Here is a 21,566-nt window from a genome sequence, read left to right on the forward strand (position 1 = left end):
ACTAGCACTAGGTGCAGGGTTTATTGGGGCGGATGGCTACGACGTGAGATGCCGCTCTGGAAAATTCCCTTGGAGTTGGAGAGCTGTGCACCCACCGGGGCAGCCTGGTGCTGCGGGACAGATGCATTTCCTGCCCTGGTTCCTTCACTTGGGCTCTGTAACCAAAGAGGTCCCTCATGACGAATTCCTCCAACACTTTTAAAACCACATTTCCCATGAAGGTCTTTCTGAGGTGAGGTAAAAGCTAACGGGAAGCACAGTGAGGGGCCAGGGTCAGGTTGCACTTGAGAAGTTTATTATGATTCACACAATGCTGTGGACCCGGCAGACATATCCACTCCTCTGTGACATCGTAAATGTAGAAGCAAGCAAGTTTGACAGTCCCTTTCCCTGACTTGTCCCTGGAGCAGAGACAGAATCCCTCCCAGCCCACACAAGGAAGGCTGTGTTAGTGGGAAAAGGTATTTCCCAAGCCTCATCGGAAGGGTAACTTCTTGGAAATCCTAACCAATATTACTGTCGGTGATAGCTAATATCTATCAAGGACCTATGCCATACGAAGCACTACTCTAAGCACCTGATGTACATAACTTTATCGAACGTTTACAACAATTCTACAGACTTGAAGCCATTGCTGCTCTTGATTTACCAATGCGAAGGAAGCAAATTAAAACCACGATCATCCGCTTCTGTGATCTTAGTGGACCCATCTATCTTCCAGGTACCCATATTTGAGGTATAGGGTGGGAGGCTGAAGTGTGGTGAAGTTAATCAGGCTATAACAAGAGTAAGCTGTCATTTGAGATGCCAGGAATCCCGTCCATTTTCCTTTATAAGCCTCTTTTCCTCGTTTTATCCCTTTGTATTCCCTGAGCTCTAGAGCAGGGGTAGCAAAGAAGTTGTCATCACATGCACCAGCTTCAATCAATTGGTAGTGGCTCCCCAAAGCGTATGGTTGGGGAAGATTCTTGGGGCAAATCGGGGTTTGCTATGTCAAAGTACTATGATCAGCTAGCGATGTCTTCTGTGGGTACGAAGGGAGCATACAAGGCATGTGACCCAGGTAATGTACGTACCCACAGTGGTGCCATTGTACCTCTGCTGATGCTCCACTAATGACCCAAAACAATAAACTCACGTATTAACTTAGGTATTCTGAAGAGCTTCTCTGTGGTGGCACTGTGCTGTTTCCTGCCCTCACGCCACCAAAAATAATCCCACCTATCCTCTGAGAGCACAGTCAAAGACGACTACACTGAAGAATGGGTTCACTGTCCTAAGGCTGGAGATTCAAAGAAAAGTCTCAACAGAGACTGGCCAGCAATCCGAATTATTTAACTGGAATCTCAGAGTAAAACTGACCTAGCTCTGCATTGTATCTCAGGTTTGAGAATGTTTTTCTCTCACCAGGGAGGCAAGAGGTGGAGTTGGGAGTGAGCGTGGAGAGTAGAACAGACTGAGGAGGAGAGAAGAGGGCATTAGGGCTTCAGGAACGGTTCTGTGAACTTAGCCCAGGAGTTAAAGAACCTAGTGTCCCAGGTGGGGGTGGAGAGGGGGAGGAAGGGGAGGGAGAAGGTCTTCCCAAGTGTATGGACAGTGACCAGAGTGGCAGCTCAGCAGGAAATTGGAAGTAGGAGCATGTAAGTTCTGAGCTCTTCGCTCCCGGAGGACATCATTTTGAATCATAAATAATATAGTAAAGCTAGCTGCATCCGTGCAAGAGTAACATGGAGACCAGATATGATAAAAGCAACCCAGGGAAGGGAAAAACAATATGATGGGGACCTTCTTAGCAACTAGTAGGTTATATCAAAAAGTCATAGTTCTGGAATTCACCTTTTTAGAAGCAAGGGATTTGACGATAACTTCAGATCAGCAAAGGAAGTACTCTTATTCTTCAAGGGACTCCACATGAGAATGTATCAAGAAAAAAAAGACAAGAGTGCTATAAATGCAAGTTATTCTACTCAGTCAGAGGAACTTGAAAGCCTTGTTGTACACAGGAATTAAAAGCCACCTTACATTGGTTATAGAAGCCTTTCTATGAGTGGTTACCAATCTTAGCAAATGTAGTTGATAAGTCTGGGTCTTTTATTGACAAAAACACGGATACAGTTATGAACAGCTCTGTGCTTACAAGTCAGAAGTGGGACGTAATGGGTGGGGGAAGAGATTGCCAGCAGATGTAAACTTAGGGGTGAAGGATCTCCCTAGACATTTAGATACTAGAGCTGAAGGAAACCGTAGCATCAACTTTATTCCCTTCATTCATCAGACAAGGGAACGTGTGGCAGACAGACTCTAAAGTGCCCCCCAACATCCCCCACATCCTGGTGTACATGCCTCTGAATAATCCCCTCCCCATGGCGTATGGTCAGGACTTTCTTCTGGCCAACAGAATATGGCAAGAGTTATGAGTCTCATTCCTGTGATCAGGTTATATGACACAAGATTTCATCTTGCTAGCTGACTCACTCAGGAGACTCTCCTTGCTGACTTGATGAAGCAGGCAGGCATGTTGAGGAAATCTACATGGAGAGGAACTGTGGTGGCCTCTAAGAGCTGAGTGGCTTCCAGCTGACAGTCAGCAAGAACTAACTGGGTCCTTGGTTCTATAACCTCAAAAAAACCAAAATTCCACCAACAAGCTGTATGAGCTTGGAAGCAAATTCTTCCTCAGACTAACCTCCAGATAAGATGGCAGGGGTGCCTGGGTGGCTCGGTCGGTTAAGCGGCCGACTTCAGCTCAGGTCATGATCTCACGGTCCGTGAGTTCGAGCCCCGCGTCGGGCTCTGTGCTGACAGCTCGGAGCCTGGAGCCTGTTTCAGATTCTGTGTCTCCCTCTCTCTGCCCCTCCCCCGTTCATGCTCTGTCTCTCTCTGTCTCAAAAATAAATAAACGTTAAAAAAAAAAAATTAAAAAAAAAAAAAAAAGATGGCAGCCTGAGTGACTGCAGCTTTGTGAGACCCCAATCAGAAGATTCAACTAAGCTGTGCCTGGACTACTGACCCACAGAAACTGTGAGCTAAGAAGCTTGTGGCAATTTGTTCTGTAGCAATAGATACACACACACACACACACACACACACACACACACACACACCAGGGGAAATAGATAATTATTCTATGGTGAATTTAGTGTACCTCAGTAAATATTTATTTTAAGCCCTCTGAATGTATGGTACTTCTCAAGATTGAATTGTGTTCCCCCAAAGAGATCTGTTAAAATCCTAGTCCCGGTTACCTGTGAAATTGGCTCTGTTTGGTCTTTGAGAATCTAAACAAGTTAAGATGAGGTCATACTATTTAAAAACAGTAAAGTTTGAAATAGAACTATCATATGACCCAGCAATTCCACTTCTTGGTATTTATCTGAAGAAAATGAAAACTCAAAATAATACGTGTACCGCCATGTTCACTGCAACATTATTTACAATAGCCAAGATAAGGAAACAACCTAAATGCCCATCGATAAATGAATGGATAAAGAAAACGTGGAATACATACACAATAGAATGCTATTCAGCCATAAAAAAGAATGAAATCTTGCCATTTCTGACCATACAGAGGGACCTAGAGAGCATTAAGAAATAAGTCGGATAGAGAAACACAAATACTATATAATTTCACTTATATGTGGAATCTAAACAAACAAACAAATAAAAAATAAGCTCATAGTTACAGAGACAAGACGGGTGGTTGCCAAGGACAAGGTGTGGGGAGTTAATGAAATGGGTGAAGGTGGTCAAAAGGTACAAACTTCTAGTTATAAAATAGGTAAGTTATGAGGATGTAACATACAGCATGATGACTATAGCTAATACTACTGTATTATAGACTTAAAAGTTTTCTAAGAGGGTAGATCTTAAAAGTTCTTACCATAAGAAAAAATTAATAACTATGTATGGTGATGGATGTTAACTAGACTCATTCTGGTGATCACTTCACAATGTATACAATTATCAAATAATTATGCTGTATGCCTGAAACTAATACAATGCTATATGTCAATTATACTCCAATAAGGAAAAAAACCCAAAGAGCTTAGAGCATACTACACTAGATGGTGGGCCCTGAATCTAATGACTTATAATGTTTTTATAAGGACAGTGCATTTGGACAGAGAGGGCTCACAGATACATAGAGAAGGAAGATGGCTATACGAAGACAGAAACATAAATTCCAGTGATACACCAAGGAAAGACAAGGATTCTGGAAACCACCAGAAACTAGAAGAGGCATGGAACAGACTCTCCTTCAGAGTCTACAGAAGGAACCAATCCTGCCAACACCTTGATGTCAGACTTCTGGACTCTTTACCTATAAGAGAATAAATTTCTGTTGTTTTAAGCTACTCAGTTTGTGGGGATTTGTTAGGGCAGCCCAAAGAAACCAAAGAACATGCCTTGGAAGTAAGCTTATTGATGCACATTCTCAATGTTCCCAAATCTGAGTGCTTTTTTAAAGTGATAAGATCCCAGGACAGAGTTTAGAGAGGTGAAACACCAAATGAGAGCAGTGCAGAAATGAGGTGTGTGCACACGCTTATTTAAACCACATGTGATCAACCATAACAAGCAGATGGTAGGTAGGATTTAATGTTAGATGTTAAAGAGAAGAAACATAGTTCTTTTGTTTTTGTCACGAAACTATAAAGACGAGGCAATGTGACAAGCCCACTTTTCTTACACATATCACATAAGAATAAAACTCATTATGTTAAATAATCCACTTCCATGAGCAAAAAAGATAAGTTGGAATCATAAAAATAGCCAGTTAATCCAAAGGAAGACATCAATACATAGAGAAAAAAGCACAGATGAGTCAGCTAGAAAACAAATATCAAGGTGATAGATTTAAACCTAATTATATCAATAATCACATTAAATGTGAATGTTCTAATTACCTCAATTAAATTGCAGAGACTGTCATAATGGAAAAAACAGGAAGACCCAACTATATGCTGCCTACAAGACAAGTACTTCAAATATAATGACACAAAGTGATTAAAAGAAAAAGAATGGAAAAATAAGACTTGCCATGCTAACACTAATCAAAATAAAGCTTGAGTGACTATTAATTCTAGACAAAGTATATTTCCAAGAAAAGAATATAACCAGGGGTAAAGAAGACTACTTCATAATGGTAAAGAGGTCAATTCATCAAAGGTACATAGCAATCCTAAATGTATATATGTACCTAATAAGAGAACTTCAAGATGTATAAAATAAAATCCAATAAAACTGTAAGAAGAAATAGAAAACTTTTTGGACTGTTGGATGTATTTGTTATTTTGAATATAGTGATGGTTTCATAGTTTTTATGTATCTCAAAACTTCTCAAGCCATAAGCTTTAAATATGTATAGTTTATTATGTTCGACTGTATTTCAACAGAGCTGTTAAAAAGTATTTTTGAAATCCAAAAGAATAAAATGAACAAATAATAAATAAATTAACATTAATTTTTGCTTTGTCAAAAAACCCAAACCCTCCCATGTTTTGCTTTTGGACCAAAAGGAAGTTAGACATAGTTGATTTTAAGGAAGGAAAAGAACATATACAAGTCTAAGGTTTTGGTCATTTTCATTGTCAAAAACATAAGACTAACTTTAATGTTGAAATAATGTTTACCTCATCAGTAATATTGGGATCTGTAAGCATTATGTTCTATAAATAAGCACCAATAAATGAGAGCAACTAACCTATTGTATGAAATGTGTGCCTTTTATTAAATAAAATAAAAACAGAAGCAAAATTATTTTTTTAAACAGAAATAACACTGAAGGGAAAATGTTCAACAAAACCTGTGAAGACGAATGTTTTAAACTCTTTAAACCTTTATCACAGAAAACATACGTATTTCTGGTTACATAAAAGGAGACAGAAAACCTGGTGTCATGATACAATTTGATAAATACATATAAAATGAGATTTTCCAACTTTAAGTTTAAATTTGTAATCTGTTGTCATTGTCTATAATTTTCCTGATAGTTTTGCCATAGTGAATTTACATGTAATACATGAAATAGTTCCCAGTTTAAATTACTGAAGTACAAAAGGTACAGAATTAAGAAAATTCTCAGAGAAGCATTTTGAATAAGAGACCTTCACAACTTTTGTAAGAAATTATCAATGAGGATGGACATAAAACAGGAGAAGAAATTGTATTTCCTCAGAGAAAGAACCTGATGAGTTCTCTCAGATGGGCTAAAATTTTGCAATACTAAAAAAATTCAAAGACTTGAAGCATATAAAAGCTACCTTTTTGACGACTTAGTCATAGAAAAATATTTTAAAAGACCTTTGAGAGGAGCTTTTTTTAAATGTTAATGATCATCAAATACGGTCAAAAATCTTGGAACTTCAAATAGAGCACCTCCTTAATATAGCATATGCATAAATATAATTACTACTTCAACGAATATGAGAAAACAAATTGCATCAAATCACCACCCACCACCACAAATGATCTTTCAGTTCCCTTTCCACTACAGGGGGAAGAAAATAAACAGAAATGTACAATCGGCTTCACAGGACCAAACCAATAAGGGAAACTATTAATTTTCTTGTTTTTTATGAACCTTGATATATTTGCAAAAATCCCTGGGAAGCCCACGTTTACCCTTGAAAAGCTACAACTTATAATTTAAGAAAAGGCAGGGAAGCTAAAACTGTTGAGCCAACTTGATAGATATATAAAATGCTAATTGCCCTAGTCTATAAAGCTGGGAGCCTTGTAAAGTTTTATTTCATAGCATAGAAGTCCTATTTCATGGTAAATATCTTCATCTTGTGAAACCACTGCTAAGACCATTTCATCATGTGGAAGTTTTGCAACTGTAAGCATGAATTAATTCCATGACCTCAAAGCATTCTGATAAACAGAGCATCCCCGTTTGATTAACCTAGTTTTTAGAGTTGTTGGGTTGAACAGCAACCTTGCCAGGGTATGAATCATCTCCCATCAAGCCTTTTTCTCTAAAGCTTATTACTTGAAAAACCAATCGATTTTTAACTTCTGTATCACCATCATTTTCCTCTTCTAATGAAAATATATGTTTCTATCCTAGATGATTCTATACTAGATGATTGCGGGGTGTGGCATAGACTACTTAATCTACCAGATTGCTGTACCATGAAATGATTCTTTTTAAAAAATGTTTATTTATTGGGGCACCTGGGTGGCTCAGTCGGGTAAGCATCTGAGTTCGGCTCAGGTCACGATCTCACGGTTTGTGAGTTCAAGCCCTGCGCGGGGCTCTGTGCTGACAGCTTGGAGCCTGGAGCCTGCTTCAGACTCTGTGTCTCCTTCTCTCTCTGCCCCTCCCCTGCTTGTGCTCTCTCTGTCTCTCAAATTTTAAAAAATAAAAATAAAATAAAAACGTTTATTTATTTTGAGAGAGAGAGAGAGAGAGAGAGAGCGTGCACGCTCATGGGGGAGGGGCAGAGAGAAAAGGAAAAAGAGAATACCAAGCACGATCTGAGCCACCAGCACAGATCCCAACGCAGGCCTCAACCTCACCAACCATGAGATCATGACCCGAGATGCCATCGAGAGTTTGGCACTTAGCCACCCAAGTGCCCCTGAAATGATTCTTTAAATAAAGAAAATACTCTGCCACGTTGCTGCCAAGGAGTTACTGAGGAAGTGTCATTGAACTTCGGTGTTTTAGGAGTATACAGTAATGAAAATGGAAATATCTCACCTTTAGGGAGACTGACCTCTAACCAAAGAAAACCCGTAGTCTGTGTCGTCAAGACTTGTGCAAACTCTAATGTGGTCTACAAGTGAAATATGACATCACTAGGATTCCCCCAGCAGACAGTTTGATGAAACCTGCATTTATATATTTGCTCACAGCTGGTAGGGACCTTCAAAACCATTCAACCTACTCCTTGATGAGAAAATGGAGACTCTAAGAGCCCTGAAGGATTGATGTAAAACCACAGGATAGTTCCAGGCAGAGCAAAACTCTAGGACCTGCTTGGGGTTGCTCCTTACAGAGCCTCACAACAGTGGGATGACCTACTCTATCAAGCAACCCCAAGTGTTTACCTTCTTTTTATTGAAAAAAAAAAATGTTTTTAAGTAAGTCTTACCCCTAAAATGGGGCTCAAACTCACGACGCTGAGGTCAAGAGTCGCCTGCTTTCCTGACTGAGCCAGCCAGGGAGCTCAGGGATTTGCCTTCTGTTGGATGACTGATGGTGGGGAAGCCTAGCTGGTGTCCCTCCTGCCCACGACTTGTTTCAGGAAAATGTGGGGATGTAACTATGGAATGACGAACATGAACTCTGTCAGTGAGTTGAAATGACTCCTCTCTGTCAGTGAGTTGAAATGATTTCTACTTAGTTAATTAGACAGATTTAAGGTTTGGAAACTTTTGGTGTGTTTCTGAGCAATCTTTTAGTTTCAAGGGACAATGCTATTAAAGTGTAATCCAGTGATCCCAAGTTGCATTATCTCTGCGCAAAGAGGCCCGAAAGTGCGTAGAAAGATAGGATGTGGACGTATGTGGGCATGTTCGTGCAAACTACAGTCCTTTTCCAGAATCCAGAATCGTCCACAAATCTTCTAAACAAAAGCTGAAACTCATGTTCTCTTGGCTATGTCCCAGGCATTGAGATAAGCACTTTTTTCACATAATATTTCAATCCTCTTAACAACTGTATGGGGTGTTAGTATTATCGTTCTTTCTTTACAGGATAGAACACTGGGGAGCAGAGAGATTAGGTGTGCTTCCCAGAGTCACACAGCTCGACATTGACAAATTTAGAATCCAAATCAAATGCCCACCCTCTTAATAATCTCCACTAACTCTCAGGAATAAAGATGTATGGCGGAAAAATCAGGCCCTTTCAGAAGGGTCTAAGAAGGGTGCGAGGTGATTTTTTGTTGTTATATTAACGTATCTAGTGTCCCTGGTATCACTGTGGGTTCAGGCCTGTGCTGGTCAGTTTTATCTGGTCCTATCAGTTCAAACTAAAATACATCATCGGGCGCCGGGGTGGCTCAGTTGGTGAAGTGTCTGACTCTTCGTTTCGGCTCAGGTCATGATCTCCCAGTGGGATAGAACCCCACGTCGGGCTCTGCGCTGGCAGCACGGAGCCTGCTTGGGATTCTCTCTCTTTCTTTCTCTGCTTCTCCCCCCTTCGTGCTGTCTCTGTCTCTCTCAAAATAAATAAATAAACTTAAAAAAAAATAAAATGAGGCACCAGGGGGGCTTAGTCAGTTAGGCATCTGACCACGGCTCAGGTCACGAGCTCACGGTTCGTGGGTTTGAGCCCCGCGTCGGGCTCTGTGCTGACAGCTTGGAGCCTGGAGCCTGCCTTGGATTCTGTGTCTCCCCCTCTCTCTGCCCCTCCTATGCTCATGTTCTGTCTCTCTCTGTCTCTTAATAATACATAAACATTTAAAAAAAAATTTATATAAAAAAAAGAGACAGGCTTGGACATACCTCCTGAGCCTGGAGTAACTGGAGGAAGAGGCTAGAAAGGAGGAAACCCAGCTATAGAGATAGAAGACAACACTAACCTACTGGGCGGAATTATGTGAGATTGGAAGCTTGATCACAGAAAAGCAAAATGAACCTAACCGTTAGAATTTGAAGGCTATGTTGGGGCGCCTGGGTGGCTCAGTCGGTTAAGCATCCGACTTCAGCTCAGGTCACGATCTCGCGGTCCGTGAGTTCAAGCCCTGCGTCGGGCTCTGGGCTGATGGCTCAGAGCCTGGAGCCTGCTTCCGATTCTGTGTCTCCCTCTCTCTCTGCCCCTCCCCCGTTCATGCTCTGTCTCTCTCTGTCTCAAAAATAAATAAAACGTTAAAAAAAATTAAAAAAAAAAAAGAATTTGAAGGCTATGTCAAGGCAGGTGGGACCTCAGTGTGTGTGGCTGTCTACTTAAGACTTAGGCATCTATTTGGGCACCTGGGTGACTCAGTCGGTTGAGCGTCTGGCTTAGGCTCAGGTCATGATCTTGTGGTTCATGAGTTCGAGCCCCACATCGGGCTCTGTGCTGACAGCTCAGAGCCTGGAGCCTGCTTCGCATTCTGTGTCTCCCTCGCTCTCTGCCCCTCCCCCATTCATGCTTTGTCTCTCAAGAAAAAAATAAACATTAAAAAATTAAAAAAAAACATTTAGGCATCTATTCCCATCTAAAGACAGGATGAGGCTGTGAACCTGCTGGGGTGGCTCTGCATTTGTTCCCAGTCGTATTTTTCTGATCTGCATTTTTCAAGAGACAGCAGCAAGAATTCACACAGATTCTTTATTCGTGGTAACACTTGTTTTCTGATGCTTTTTTAAAAAGCGAAAACCATGAATAACTTTTATTCACAGTGATTCTCCTAAGGAGGCTTAAGTTTACATTTTGCTTATGTCTTCTGAATAAAGGAGAAATCATGACCAAGTGAAGAAGCAGTGGCTGTGTTTACAGTTCCGAGGAGCCCAACAAGCCAGCCCAGAGACTCTATTGGTGAATATATTATGTGAAAAGGAAATGTGAATGGCATCTGCTCTCTGGAACTTGCTTGGTCACGGCCGGTAGCCAAAGACATGGACCACTCACTGAAGTCCAGAGTAGGTGGAAGGGGGTCTCCTGAGTGTTATATACCAACAAAAAAGCATCTCCAATGTTCAAACCAAGAATCTGGCAATACCTGGGGTAAAGGCGAGATTGAACATGGTCTTTGGGGGAAGGCTGTGTGCCAGTGTGTGCGTGTGGGTTCATGAATGTGGGCGCCCTTTCTGCGTGTTTACTGTGATGAGGCAGAAGAAGGTGCAGGGTGGTCAGCTTCGAGAGTCCAGAAGGAAAAGGACAGACAAGTTGGGCAAATCAGGCACCAGTCAGTTGAAGCCACCATATGCTTTCACGGTAGATGATCAGCAGAGTGTCCAAGGTGTGGGAAGTTTGAAAGAAGACAGAAAAAGGAGTTGAAGAAAGTAGAGGAGTTGCAGTGTCCTGTTGTGGTAAGAAAAAAAGGGAAGCTGATTTCATCTCAGGGACAGAGATGGGGAGAGAGGACAGAAAAGGGCAAGAACATGAGAAGCAAGTTTGGATATTACTAGTTGTTAAAAGTCCCCCTAGAAAAATTTTAGGAAAGGGGCCTCCAAAGACTTTGAGTTAAGGAATAAGAACAGAAGAAAAAAAACCCTCCTTTTTCCTCATACCTACTAGGATGACTATTATTTTAAAGAAGGAAGGAAGGGAGGGAGGGAGGGAGGGAGGGAGGGAGGGAGGGAGAGAGAGAGAAAGAGAAAGAAGAAAGAAAGAAAGAAAGAAAGAAGAAAGAAAGAAAGAAAGAAAGAAAGAAAGAAAGGAAAGGAAGAAAAAGAAAGAAAGAAAAGAAAAGAAAAGAAAAGAAAAGAAAAAAAAAAAGAAAAGAAAGGTTAAAGAAGGAAGAAAGGAAGGAAGGCAGTAGGAAGAAAGGAAAAGAAACAAAGAAAAAACGACAGGTGTTGGGGAAGATGTAGACAAATTGGAAACTCATGCATTGCCGTTGTGGAAAATACTTTGGTGGTTGTTCAAAAAGTTAAGCATGGAACGACTCTGTGATCCAGAAATCCCACTTTGTGACATGTACCCCAAAGCCAGAGACCCTAGCACATATTTGCACACCCATGTTCATAGCAGCATTATTTGCAATAGCCAAAAGGTAGAAACAACCAAGTGTCCATTGACAGATGACTAAACATGTGGAATACACATACAATGAAATACTACTTAGCCTTAAAAACGAAGTACATTCTCATCCATTCCACAATGTGGATGACCCTTATGAACATTATAAGTGAAGTGACCCAAGCACAAAATGACAAATGGCATGATTCCGCTTCTATGAGGTACCTAGAAGGGTCAAACTCACACAGACAGAAAGCAGAACAGAGATCACCGAGGCGGAGAGTAGTAGGACGGGGAGTTATTGTCCAATGGGTACAAAATTTCTGTTAGGGGTGATGACAAAGTTCTGAAAATGGTTGGTGGTAATGGTTGCAGAACAACACTGTGGATGTACTTAATGTCACTGAATTATCCACTTAATAATGGTTAAGATGGTAAATTTTATGTGATGTGTATTTTATCCCCAATTTGTCTTAGATGATCCTTTTTGGAAAAGGGAGTTCAAAAGACACCTTGGGACCTGAGTCAATTCCCACAAATGAAAATTGACTGGATTTAATGGTCAGGACCGTAGAGGCAAGGACTCAAAGCAACAGATACTGGCTTTTGTGGTCACTCAGTGACACTCTTTGGACAAACTCTAGACTCAGAAGTCATCTTTATGTCCAATCAGGAGGCAAGAAACACTGTCCCCAATTCCAAATGGTTGTCAAGGGTGAGTTCTCTCAGTAGTAAAGGATTGAAGGATTCCTACCTCCTTCTTTTGCAAAAGTAAGGGATAGTGCAGGGGGTGGAGGGAAACAAGAATATGAAAATTTGCAGAGAACAGCACATGTGAAAGGAAAAACATGCCCTATCCGGACCAGATCAAAGTGATGGTGAAAGCAATGGTTAGAGCAAGAATGAATGAGTTTCTTTATATTTTACTGTTCAAGGTGGGGGCGGGGGTAGTCTGTAAATTAAAGGGCTAAAAGGGATGGGTTAAGATAGGCTCAATTTAGAAGCTGTCATTAAGGACTTCGTTTTCCCCAACAGAACTTTTTCAGAATCCAGAAAAGATAGGACCTCAGAGCCAAGGGGACATGGTAATGCATGGACTTCAAGGAAAATAGGCAGAAACTCACAGTTCAAAGACAGTTATCACTCCTCCAACGTTGACAGGTGTCACCAAGTGATACAAGGAAGAAAGGTTCCGTGGCCAGCCAGCACTGAGTCTTACTGATAAAAGCACATTTTGCTTACAGTTTTCAGTGGCCCATGTGAAATAGGTAAGATGATTGATTTAATGACAACCGTTTTGAGAGACAGAAGAAAAATAATTATTAGCGATGGCCCCAACCCTAAAATGTTTCCAGACATTTCAGTTGTGACGACCACAGTTTATGCTCTGCATTTTTTTTAGTAAATCAAAAAAGTAAAAATCCAAACAACAACAACAACAACAACAACAACAACAAACCACCCTGAAGTTCAGTAGCACTGAATGATTCATGCAACACTTCCTTATTTGTGGTCAAATCAAGACTATTCACCAAATTATGCACAAGATATCGGGTCTCATCATTAAGGCACAGGAAGCTGATGAATTAAAGGAACATCCTTTTTTTTTTTTAAGTAAGTAGGATCAAGAAAATGGGTGATTTGGATAAGCTATGGTTTCCTTTCAAGGTATAAATAGGTGTGAAGAGCCAGGGAAATCTCATGAGTACATAGTCACATTATTTATCACGTAGCTGTTTCCCAGGACTCAGTGAATGGACAAACATCTTCAATAATGTAGGAAATGAAGATGTTCCTGAAGACAGACAGACAGACAGACAGCACTGGGGAAAGGCAGATTCGGCACAGTTTTAGACGCCTAGGAAGCATCGTAGTGGTAACAGCAGAAATAAGGGAAACGATAGTAAAAATGATGGCAATCGGGCTGGAGAAATTCGAGCTAGAGTAATTGCAGTGTAAACGTGGCAGGAATGAATGGGCATGGAAGAGTAGAGAACAGGCTGGTGACAAAGCTAGGGACGCACCCTGAAAGACTGATGTGCACGACCGACTCAAGAAGGGATAACACGGCTACATCCCCAGAAAGTTTCCAATGCCATATGCTGGAAGGCTGGCGGAAAGGAGATGTTTCTCTAAAGAGAGCTTTTCTCGAAATGGAAAGGCACCATCTGAGAAAAGGTAAAGGAGATCAAAGGAGGTAGAAAAAAAAAAGGCCAACTTTTGAAATGAAAAATAAGGTATAATGCTGGGGCCAGATGGTTGCCAAAAAAGGGGAAGGCATAATTATGAGTCCCATTGAAAGCCAAGGAGGAATAATGACAGAAATAACTTTTCACTTAAGGATCTGGATACAGGGAAGTAGGAAAATATTAAAGGGTAACAGTTCACGCAGAAGAGAAATAATATGGTAGGAAGGCAGGTGGAAAGAAAAAGAATGAAAAGACGTCTGCAAGGAATTCTGTGGAGGGGATATGTGGAGTTTGTTGGAAATGAGAAAATATGATCATGTATAGACTTTTTCTTAATCTAGAAAGAAGGGAAAACAACAGCAAAAAAGTTATTCCAGCCTAAAGTTGGATGTAAGAATGCTCGGAATCATTTTACGTAAAGTAAGTTGTTGTTGTTATTATAGAGTATTTAGTTGGATGTTTCCTAACAAAGAACGGATCTGGAATTTAAAGACTAACATCAAGTGGTCCAGTGGAATTAGGTTGGAACTCTAGGTGCGACTGGATGGCTCAGTTGGTTGAGCATCCAACCTTGATCTCAGCTCAGGTCTTGATCTCAGGGTTATGAGTTCAGGCCCCGTGTTAAGCTCTGTGCTGTGTGTGAACCTGCTTAAAAAGAATACGTTTGACCTCTAAAGGTCTCTGTTGATGGGAGACTATCAAGAACTCTTGTTCATGCTGAAAAATGGCAGTGAAAGTCTTCTCGCTTCCTACTGCTCTCTGGTTGACCAGCTGTTGCTGGCTCGAAATAAAGAAATATGAGCTTAGAGAAGACTTTCTGGGAAAGCAGGTGGTGTGGGGGGTGGGGGTGGGGATGCCACTGCCCAGGCCAGAGGCAGACAGCCCTTCAGAAGTGGGATGCCAAGTTGTTGACCCCGTTCTTCAGGTCTATGGTGAGAGGTGGGGTACTGGAAACCTGGTTATGTGTCCTTCCAACAACGTCTCTGTCTCCCGTCAAAAAATGTGCCCACATTCTTGCATTTTCTGTTTTGTCCCTCCTGGTGTCTACATCGTTCAGACTATCTTCCCCAAAGCCAAAGCCGAGAGCAGTTTCCCCAGGAATCGGAAGTAGGAAGTGGACGCCATTGCACATGGTGCATTTGAAGAGAGGGACGAGCGTAGGCTGGTAGAGGCGGGGATGCTGGAATCACAGGACACAGGTAGCACATAGGAAGAGAAGGCGCTAGAAAGTGAAGGTAGCATGGAGTGGGATAGGTGGGCAAGTCCTATTTGCAATGAAAACAAAGCCCCAGGGATGGAAGTAGACACTCTGGGCTTACTAGAAAGGGGCTTCAAGACAGAAGTGGGGGCATCTGGGTGGCTCAGTCAGTTAAGTGTCCGACTTCAGCTCAGGTCGTGATCTCACAGTTCATGGGTTCGAGCCCCAAGTCGGGCTCTGTGCTGACACCTCAGAGCCTGGAGCCTGCTTCGGATTCTGTGTCTCCCTCTCTCTCTGCCCCTCCCCTAGTCACATTCTCTCCCTCTCTCTCTCAAAAAATGAATAAACGTTTTTAAAAATAAATAAAAAAAAAGGAACATGAAGCACAGGGACTGTAGTGTGTCCATGTGTGGACCAGACAGTGACCTAAAAGCCCTCTTAGGAGTTAACGGCTAGCACCACGCTAAAAATCCAACCAGGCAGAGCTAATTAAGGGTACCATTCCTCCTATCTGATCCTTCTGACGCACATAAGATATCAGACCCAGGGACAGTGGGATGAAAAGGGCTGACAGCAGAAGGTATGTCCCCTATTAATTGTCACCTTTTATTCTGATAGTAACACTCAAGGAGACGAAGTTGTTGAACATGTAACTATTAAAGGAACATGACTGACAGCTTCAACGGAAGGGGAAAATGAGGGTGGTAGCCTGAAACATACATTTCCTAACAGCCTACAATGGGTCCATACATTAGAAACAATTTCTGTTTTCAGTTTTATTTCCTCCTGGCATAACTAAAATCCATCATTTTGTTACTTTGGGTATAAAGTTGCTCGGTCCCATTAATTGCTCCAAATTTTCAGGCTTTAAAGGGTGGGTCTCCCATGCCAACATTCCATGATGGGACGAATGGGTTTGGGAGTTTCCCGATCCACATTTTCCTTCCATACACTTGAGAGGCTGAATGCAAATCTGCTTGCCCGTTGATGTGCCAAGCACCGGATAAGCTACAATAATGTGGATGTTTCCCCAACAAGGCTTGAGGTTTGGGTTTGAAGTGGCCCATTCTTCAGGAATTGTAGGATAGGACAGGAAAATAGGTAGGGTCCCTTATTTACACAAGAAGAATTGTATTGGACTGACTCTCAGCCACGCTTCCCCATGTGTGACACTCCTAAGCTCTTCTCTTCCCTGATTCTGTGGAAATCACACACAAAGTTCTGGGCTTTCTGGAAAGCATGGCAGTTAAGAATCTGCCTTCCTTTGCCATCGCTCAGCAGTTTGGAGTCCTTTGTAAACCCTAGCACCCCCGTCTGACTTCAGCTGTTTACCAGAAGTGGGGCCATTTACTTCTGTCTCTGGACACGTTGGTTACGTCAGGTAACAAGAAATATGGCTACGGCGCTGTCGTGGAGGCACAAGACACCGCAAGACTTGAACGTAAAAAAGCCTTCAGACACGTTTTATTGGGAAGCTGTTTTTCCCCCTCGAAGTTGATGGATTCCACTTCACAGAAATGCCATTGTCTGTTTGTTGTTAGGAGCTCCTGGACCTCGGCTGGAAAAACTCAGTTCAGTGATGTTTCTCTTTCGCGCTCGTCCTGACAAAGTGTGACACGAAACATAGATCTGCTTACTACGATGGGATCACTCTCGGACTTGGAGAAAGAAGGGTTTTCAAGAGCAAAACCTAGAGTGACAAGGGAAAGAATTACTGGGCAAGCGTTCAGTAGAATCTGGTTTTTACACCCGCTTTGGACCCGCACTCGCTGGATAGGCTTTACTTCTTCTTAAACCAGGAATCTCAGCACCACCGAGATTTGGGGTAGGATGATTCGTTGTTGCGGGAGCTCACCTGTGCATCATCCGTCTTGAGCAGCATCCCTGGGATCTGCCCACTAGAAGCACCCTACACTCCATCACTTTTTCGTCAACAGAAGTATCTCCAGACACCCTTCCTGGGAAGCAAAGGCGTCTTTTGTTCTCTTAAGTGTTCCTTTCCTTATCTGTAAGGTGCAATTCAACAGAGCGGAGAGCTGCTGTTGGTTTAAGGGGATGCCTCTGACAGGGCAATCTGCCACGTGAATGGAACGTGCTATTATCTAATACACATGTTTAGGTATTCACACGTTGAATTGGAGATACCTCCATGTGGAACAGATTGAGCAGGTCTCGGCCGACAGAACCGGATGAAGGGGTTTAGGAGAAATTATTCCTCTTTGCAACAACAGCAAAATCAAGAGTGAAGAATGTCCAGACCCAGGAATGGTTTAAACCCCCACGTAACCAGTTATAGGAAGGATTTAAGTGTCAAATGGTGACCCGATCCGTGAGGTTTGTTCTGACTTTGGAGCTCTTTGAAGATAAAATCACAATGGGATTAATACAAGTAATAATGAAGGAGCTTATTAATGTCCAGTGGTTAGAATAAATGAGCTCCCCTTGAAAGTTACCAAGTTACCTAGAGAATTATATGCTCTTCTGGAGACAGAATTCTCCACCTCGAAGAAGCGTGTAGGAGGTCAGCATGGCTATAGAACAGACAACTTAAGAGAAAGCTTGGCTAAGATGTTCACAGCAAGGACAAAACCTGGGGCGCTTAGGTGGCTCAGTAGGTTGAGTGTCTGAGTCTTGATTTGGGCTCCGGTCATGATCTCAAGGTCATGGGATGGAGCTCTGTGTCAAGCTCTGCACGGGGAGTATAGCCTGTTTGGGATTCTTTCCCTCCCTCTCCCTTTGCCCCTCCCCCACTTACTCTCTCTCTAAAAAAATCTTAACCCCCCCCTGCTATTTGATATAGCTAAATGGACAAAAGAAATGTGAAGCCAAGTCCACACACAGCAGGAGTTAAGTGCAATTTCTGCTCTGGAGGAAACTTCCAGTACACTGACCCTAGATCTGTTTGGCTGGGATCTATAACTTCTGACCCTCTTATGAAACTTGAGAAGTTAGAAAGCTCTCCTGGCGGGCTGTAGAGTCATTCATTTTTTTTTTTTAAATAATATGAATTTCAAAAAAAAATCTACATGCAAGAAGAGGTGCTTTGAACTCAATTCCGTTCTTTTATTATTTCTTAACACAACAAGAGGAAAATGGCGGAATCCAACTGTCAGATGCGCTAGGTTCCCTGCACAAGGCACATCTGCGCAATGCCAGGCAAATGCTTACCAAGGAATCAGAAGCATGAACAAAATGAGTTAAGAGAAAAGATGCAAAGAGTTTCAGATGAGTATCTCGTTTCTCAAAGTGAGGATTTAAGAATAACAAAACCAGGGGTGCTGCCTTGGAAAATTAAGGGCACGGAAGGCAAGGCAATCAACTGGGCAAAGGAGATGGGGAATTGGGGTTTTCTTAACTCTCCTAAGTGGTATATTCGTACAGAAAATTCAAGGGTCTGGAGCAATGTTGGAACACCTTGAAACTTAAATAATTTTTTCCCCTTCATTTGAATCCCGTGTTCGGTCTCTCCGGAAAGATTTACTTCCCTTGAGGCAGCGTCTATGGTTGAGGCACATTTGGCTGCACATTTGCAGACAACTCTAGTTTCTTTTCATTGACCGCGCCGGAGAAGAAAAAGAATTATTATTTTAGGAGACTGTAGGGTCTGGTCCTTTAAATTTTTGGCAGATACGGAAAACTTCCATGAGATGGGAGACATTTTCCTCTTGGGTTTACAACTGTAATAAAAGGTTGCTGACAGACTAATTATAAATGTTTTATATATTTCGTGCATATGTGCTTCTCTCTAAACCAATTTAATTCCCATTAATGCTAATCTTGTTAATGCCCACTCAGAGAGGAAAGGAATACTCTTAATAAACTACTGATTTATTTGAGCTATTTAAAGGGAGGGGGAGGAGAGAAATAGATGGGGAGAAGAAAAAAACTGCCATTTTACCCACATCTGTGTTTCTTAGAATATTTTCCAAACATTAATGAATATTCGGTTATCCCTGGTATGAATAGGAAACAGGGGGAGAAAGAAAGTGACGGTGACAGTCTTCGACCCGTGAAAAATAATAACATTTATTTTTTTTTTCTTAGTATTAGCTCCAAGATTAGAAATGACACATTACAAAGAGAAGCAGGTTTTCTTTGTTAAAAAAAAAGAGGTAACAAAAAAGGAGGTTCATACGTATAAGCTCTTGCTGAAGTGGGTTTTTCTTTAAAAAAAAAAAAAAAAAAGGACAGTGAACACCACACATAGGTAACTTATGCTCCTACCATTTTTTTCCTGTTCCTAGTGTGAGTGTCCGTCTGGTTCTCCAGACACAGATCCAGTAATTTCTCTCAGCCTCAACAAAACCAAGATTTCTAGATCTCAGGGTACTTCAACAAGCTAAGACTGGCCCTTAAAAGACGTTATGTCCACGTCTGAGCGGTGTCCTCGAACACGGGTGACTCCTTGTGACTTAGCGTGTCACGAAGCTAGCCTGGAACTTCAGAAGGCGACAGGAAACCCTCGCTGTCCCATCTCCGATCGTCCTCAGACTAGCTAACCGTCTCTAAAAGGATACATGCCTCACTTCCAATTCCCTCTGGAACAAGTGGCAGGATATAGGGAACAGGTAGAAGATGGGGTTTTGCCCGAGGTCCACCATCTGGCCTTACGAGAAGTCATTTAACGTCCCTGAGACTCAGTCGCCTTCTCTGTAAAAAGGGAATCATAATCTTTATGTGCTATGTGCTTACCTCACCCTCGGACGAGGACGGGAAAAGGTGCTTTATTCCAAAGTTCTATGGTAACTGGGAAGCAGCGTACAAATATGGGAGTATTATTAACTGGGAAATGCTTTTTGAAAAGTGGTGCAAGAAAAAAAAAGTGACAAGGGAGGAAACAGAAGCAGAGATCATTTTATCTGGGACCTGTGGAAAGACAGACAAGAGACAGAGAGGCAGAGACAGACACCGAGATCGATCGATTTACCCTCAGGATTTCCCTCAATGGCCACCAACGCTCATGGTTTATAACTGTGTACAGAACACATAAAATAAAAGTAGAAAACTGAAAGTATTTAGACCAGTGAGGTTTTCCTTTTTTGCTGGTCCAAATGTCGGCCTGTGGAAGGCGAGACGCGGGCGGAGGCCAGAACACTCTCTTTAACATTCACTGGGGGAAAAAAAAATTCGGAAACAAATATTTTCAGCACAAATATTAAACTGCCTTTTCCCTACCGAGTGGTAAAAAAATATATTATATTTTGATATTTTTCTTTTTCTTTTTAAATTATACTGTTATCCATCCCAGCCGAAGTCCTGGCCGGTCATCTGGTAGAACTTCAAGTTGAACGGCCGGTAGAACTCGCGCAGCAGGCGGACCACCTCGCGGTCGATCTCCGGGTGGGTCCTGCCCTTGGTCTTGCCCAGGCAGTGGGGCTTGCTGCTGCCCTCGGCCTTCTTGAGGCAGGGGAAGCCCTTGGTCTTGTTGAAGTAGAAGTGCTTGTCGGTGATGATCCTCTTGAGGCCCAGGAAGCCCTGCACGCGGCCCAGCTCGCCGGCCGGGTCGCTGATGAGCCGCTCCCCGCTCACGAAGAGCATCTGGCCGATGGGGAAGTGGCGCAGCCAGTGCTCCAGGTGCTTGGCGTAGATGCCGATCTGGATGGCGCTCCACGACGTGTCGATGAGGCCCGTCGTGCGGTTCTTGAACGTCAGGCTCTCGAAGGTGGGGATGTCGGGCCGCTTGGACAGCGTCTGCGTGTAGTCCGAGATGGCCCGGGTCACCGGGTCGCGCACCACCACGATGAGCTTGGTGTCCTTGGACATGGCCGAGATGCGCGCGGGCGCCTCGCGGGTCACGAAGTAGCTGGGCGTCTTCTCCATGGTGATCTGCCCGTCCAGGGTCCTCGGCATCAGGTCCCTGGGGAAAGCAAAAGGTCACGTGAGAGCCTAAAAAAGGAGCGACCTCCCCAGCTGTACAGAGAGAGCGCATTCCGAGGAGGGACGTGTCCTGTAGACCCGGGAGCCAGGGTGCCGGAGCTCAGGGCTGACTCTCCCACTTCCTAGATGGAGAGGTTGATCGAATACTGTGCCTCGAGGGAAACAACAATATTATGGATCTCATACAGCGTTAGTGATGCTTAAGGGAGTTAATATATCTCAATACCTTAGAAGAGTGGCACAGAATAAGAGCTATGCAATTTATTATTATTATTATTATTAAAAAAGTTAACGTTTATTTATTTTTGAGAGAGAGATTGAGAGGGAGAGAGAGGGAGCATGAGCAGGGGAGGGGCAGAGAGAGAGAGAGAGAGAGGGAGACACAGAGTCCAAAGCAGACTCCAGGCTCTGAGCTGTCAGCACAGAGCCCGACTTGGGGCTTGAACTCAGAACTGGGAGATCATGACCTGTGCCGAAGTCAGACGCTTGACGGACTGAGCCACCTAGATGTCCCTTATTATTATTATCATTATTATTATTATTATTATTATTATTAATTATCAGCCCACAATGCTGTAAGAAAATAACCCTGATCAAATTCTTCAGGCAAATTAGACATAATAAACACATGATTACTATGAGATGGTATTAAAATACCCTGAACACTTTCTGCAGTTTTCTT

At 42.6% G+C, this 21,566-nt stretch overlaps 1 protein-coding gene across 1 annotated transcript in view; it reads right to left on the reverse strand.

The window, feature by feature from the left end:
* Positions 1-19,108: 19,108 nt before the first annotated feature.
* HS3ST3A1 (heparan sulfate-glucosamine 3-sulfotransferase 3A1) overlaps positions 19,109-21,566 on the reverse strand; it is a 100,703-nt gene continuing 98,245 nt past the window's right edge. Inside the window, exon 2 of the mRNA XM_078437730.2 lies at positions 19,109-20,864. Coding sequence (XP_078293856.1) covers positions 20,243-20,864 — 622 coding nt within the window. The 3' untranslated portion in view covers positions 19,109-20,242. The remainder of the gene's footprint in view (positions 20,865-21,566) is intronic.

The sequence above is a fragment of the Panthera onca genome, chromosome E1 (assembly GCF_046562875.1).
Source record: "Panthera onca isolate mPanOnc1 chromosome E1, mPanOnc1 haplotype 2, whole genome shotgun sequence".
Classification (NCBI taxonomy): domain Eukaryota; kingdom Metazoa; phylum Chordata; class Mammalia; order Carnivora; family Felidae; genus Panthera; species Panthera onca.